General features: G+C 39.3%; 1 protein-coding gene across 1 annotated transcript; it reads left to right on the forward strand.

The window, feature by feature from the left end:
* Positions 1–2,369: 2,369 nt before the first annotated feature.
* LOC109828076 lies at positions 2,370–4,135 on the forward strand. Its single transcript, XM_020395113.1, has 2 exons — positions 2,370–2,602; positions 4,066–4,135. The coding sequence occupies exons 1-2, from the start codon at positions 2,370–2,372 to the stop codon at positions 4,133–4,135; spliced, it is 303 nt and encodes a 100-aa protein (XP_020250702.1).
* Positions 4,136–4,382: the final 247 nt, after the last annotated feature.

Here is a 4,382-nt window from a genome sequence, read left to right on the forward strand (position 1 = left end):
GCATTCAGTTGGACTATTTTGTAATAAGGGCATGTTTGATCCAAACTCTGTGTCTCGGATGATATTCCATTTATGATATGACTCTTTTTTATTCTGAGTTGTTTATTATATTCTTTCTAATTGTGATCGGGGACCTATAACTTCGTATTTTATATTATTTAACGCTTAGCATATTAGGTTGAGAAGAAATTGTGTTTTTTTAATTCTCCTCAATCTAATACGTCACGGGCTTGTTCACATTCCGATTCCCCGGTATTTTAGGAATCAGGGCGTGACAGAATAGTTCGAATCAGAATGTGTGACAGTGTGACTAGGGAGATGAAGGAAGTGAGATTCGTTCATCAATTGACGAAGAATATCATTTTACTTGGAACTTTGGAGGTATCAGGTTATAGGGTGACCTTAAAAAAATACAACTTTGAAGGTCACAAAGGGGTCCATGATGGTGATGAGAGGTGTCAGGGAAAATAATCTTTACTACTTGAAGGGCAAGATAGTAACAGAGGGTCTGACAGCTTTAATTACCACAGAGGAGGATACTATCCGTTTATGACACATGAGGTTGGGACACACTGGTGACAAGTCTCTACAGGTATTGGCAAAGCAAGGGCTATTGAAGGGTGTAAAGGTATGCAAAATGGAATTGTACGAACATTGCATACTTGGGAAGAAGACAAGAGTGAAATTTGACACCGTAATTCATAACACCCAATGTATATTAGATTCTATTCACACATATGTTTGGGGTCCCTCCAAGAACACATCTCTTGATAGGACTAATTACTTTGTTACTTTTATTGATGATTATTCCAGGAGGAATTAGGTATATACCATGAAACATAAACATGAGGTCCTGAATATCTTTGTGGAATGGAAAAAGAAAGTAAAGCTGCGGACAAGTAGAAATATAAAAGTACTCCGTTCTGATAATAGTGGTGAGTATAAGAGTGATCCATTTCTATAGTTTTGTCGGGATCACGACATTCAACGCCATTTCACGGTTAGAGAGGTTGAATCTTACATTGCTGGAGAAGGTGAGTTGTGTGCTCTCACAGAGTGGATTAGCTAGATCCTTTTGGGCCGAAGCTTTGGTTTATGCAAGCCATCTCGTGAATAGGTTGTCGTGTATTACGATACATGGAAAGACTCCTATGGAGGTATGGTATGGTAAAGTGGCTAGTGATTATGATGTGATTTGGATATTTGGGTGTCCAGCTTACTATCATGTGAATGATGAGAAATTGAATCCGAGGGCAAGAAAAATAGTCTTTGTGGGTTTCAGAGATGGAGTTAAAAGATTCAAGTTGTGGGATCCAGAAGACAAAAAGATGATCATTAGTAGAGATGTCACTTTTGATAAAGCTCACATGATGAGGTCTCAGGTTCCTCAGCAGGTGGAGGAAGGCCAGACTAGTAGGGTATCGTATGAGGTAAAGGATGATGTGACTCCCTAGACTTCAGATAGCACTGTATCTATTGAGGCTCCTACAGAGGTGCTACTGGGAGGAGATGATAAGACAGATAGACAGGTGGAGGATACAGTGGACGTTAGGATTCAGGAATAGGGTCATGTTCAGGAGTCCATTGTAGTGAATAGACTGAGAAGAAAAATTCTTCGGCCAGCTAGATATGATGATGTGTTGATTGCATATGCTTTGTCAGTTGAGGTCATTGATGATTTGGTTCCTTCTACATATAAGGAAGCAGAGTTAAGCTCTGATTCAATTAGGTGGAGAAAAACTATGAAGGAGGAGCTCAAATCTCTTCAAAAAAATGACACTTGGAAACTTGCAAAACTACCAAAGAGCAAGAAAGCAATTGGATGTAAGTGGGTATAAGTAAAGAAAGAAGGATCTTCTGATGAGGGCATTCGATACAAAGCCAGATTGGTTGCCAAAGAGTATGCCCAACTTGAGGGCATAGATTATAATAAGGTATTCTCACTTGTTGTAAATCATTCATCGATAAGAATATTATTAGCATTGGTAGCACAACTGGATTTGGATTTGGTCTAGATGGATGTGAAAATAGCCTTTCTACATGGATATTTAAAAGAGGAGATCTACATATCATAACTGATGGGTTTTAAAGCTGCAGGCAAGGAAGAATTGGTATGTAAACTGAAAAAAATCTTTTTATGGATTGAAGCAATAACCGCGATAATGATACAAGAGATTTGATAGTTTCATGATTGGCCAATGATACACGAGGAGCCCATATGACCCGTGTGTATACATGCACAAGCTACAAAATACTAAGCATATTTATTTATTGTTATATGTTGACGATATGCTCATTGCTTCCAGGAATTCTTCAGCTATTAGGAAGTTAAAAAATGAGTTGTCATCCGAATTTGAGATGAAGCAAAGATGATATTGGGTATGGAGATTGAGAGAGACAGGGTGAAGGGGAGGTTGAAGTTGATACAGATGAGCTACTTGCAAAAGATGCTGAAGAAATTTAGTTTTGATGGTAATGCCAAGGTGATGAGTACTCCATTAGATCATCACTTTAAGATATCAGCTAAGATGTCACATGTTTCAGTTGAGGACCGTGAATACATGTCTAAAGTTCTATATGCCAATACTGTGGGTAGCTTGATGTATGCAATGATATGTACAAGTCCAGATTTATCACAGGCCGTGAGCATGGTGTCTAGGTACATGCATGACCCTGGGAAGGGTCATTGGGAGGCCGTGAAGTGGATCCTACGGTTGTTTGGTGGGAAAATAAAAGAAGAAAAATGGAGCATTGAATTTATATTATTCTCTCTAACAGACTTAGAAAAAGAATGGATTATAATTCTCTTAATGCAAATTTCTCTCTAACAGACTTAGAAAAAGAAATTACAAATCTTCTCGATCGGATTCCCAATTTACAAAATAGAGAATGATCGATGGAGACCCTTCCATTTGTTTAACCTGGGTTCTTCTTGGTGTCGATGGAATACCTCCCTCGATGTTCGTGTCGAGTTTTCTTTCCGTTGACGATCCGAACGCTTCATCTCGTGGAACGTTGTCTTCACTTTTTGACTCTATGTGTCTTGGACAAAGTTGCATGACAAGTTTGAAACTCTTAACGAGTTAGGAAACTCTGAGCGAGTTATAACTCTATAGAAGAGTTGATTGATTTAACCGAAAATTTGTTTGTAAGCCAATGTTGATGAAAGCTCCATGAACAAATCCGAGGGTCTGAAGATTACTGAGACCCTTCATCTGTCAAGAAACCTTGTGCCGATCTCCAAAAGATTGATTCGAAAAGCTCCTAAACTCAGTTGAGTTTCTGATATTTATAGGGGATTAAGGGGTGTAACCGCCCCATTAATCCTCTCCTTAATGGGGGTTTATGGGGTGTAACCACCCCCTTGAATCACTTTTTAATGAGGGTTTATGGTGTGTAACCGCCCCCATTAAGTGAAAAAACGATTTTGAATCCGTTCAGGTTTTGTTCGAACCAGTCAAATGCAAAATCCGCATTCTGACATGAACTCTACGTTCCGAACATGGGACGCAGAGTTAGGCTCTGCATTTGATCCTAAAAACATAGCAATGAACTCTTCATTTTGAGTCTGGAACACGGCCACAAACTCTACGTTTTGAGTCTGGAACACAGTGATGAACCTTACATTTTGGGTTGAAAATGCAACAATGAGCTCTTCATTTGGATCTGGAACGCAGTGATGAACCCTGTGTTTTGGGCTAAAAACATAGCAATGAGCTCTGCGTTTGGATCATCATTGACTTGTAATCTCTTTTGTCAGAACATTGCGAAGATCGCCATTTTGTAATCTTCACTCTAGCTTCTTGAAATGTGAGAATCGTCAGATTGTAATTCCCACTGTGAAGGCCATTAATCAGAGCTTTCATCGGTTGTCGTGACAGCCATTGAATTTTCACCCTCATCGATCTACGTGAAAATCTTTAGATTGTAGCATTCGTCTGTTGTCGTGAAAGTCGCCTGATTATAACTTTCATTGTCGAGTTGTTGATGTGGAAGTCGTCAGGTTGTAACTTCCATTATTGGTGTTTGATAGGGATTAACTATCTGTAATGATTTTTTAGACAGTCTACAACGGTATATCAAAGATACCGTGGATGTTGGTTTGGTGTTTGAGAAGAATGGAAGAAATGGGTAGGATTGTGTTGGATATGTGGATTCGAATAATGCTGTGGATCTTGACAAGCGCCGTTCTACTACTGGATATGTGTTTACACTAGCAAGAGCACCAGTATGTTAGAGATGTATACTTCAGTCTACAATGGCTCTTTCCACTACGGAGGCAGAATATATGACGTTGACTGAAGCTGTGAAGGAAGCTTTGTGGTTGCAGGGCTTATTGGATGACTTGGGGATTGCACAGGATACCATCAGGGTAAAATATG

Source organism: Asparagus officinalis, unplaced genomic scaffold, assembly GCF_001876935.1.
Source record: "Asparagus officinalis unplaced genomic scaffold, Aspof.V1 AsparagusV1_Un693, whole genome shotgun sequence".
Lineage (NCBI taxonomy): Eukaryota > Viridiplantae > Streptophyta > Magnoliopsida > Asparagales > Asparagaceae > Asparagus > Asparagus officinalis.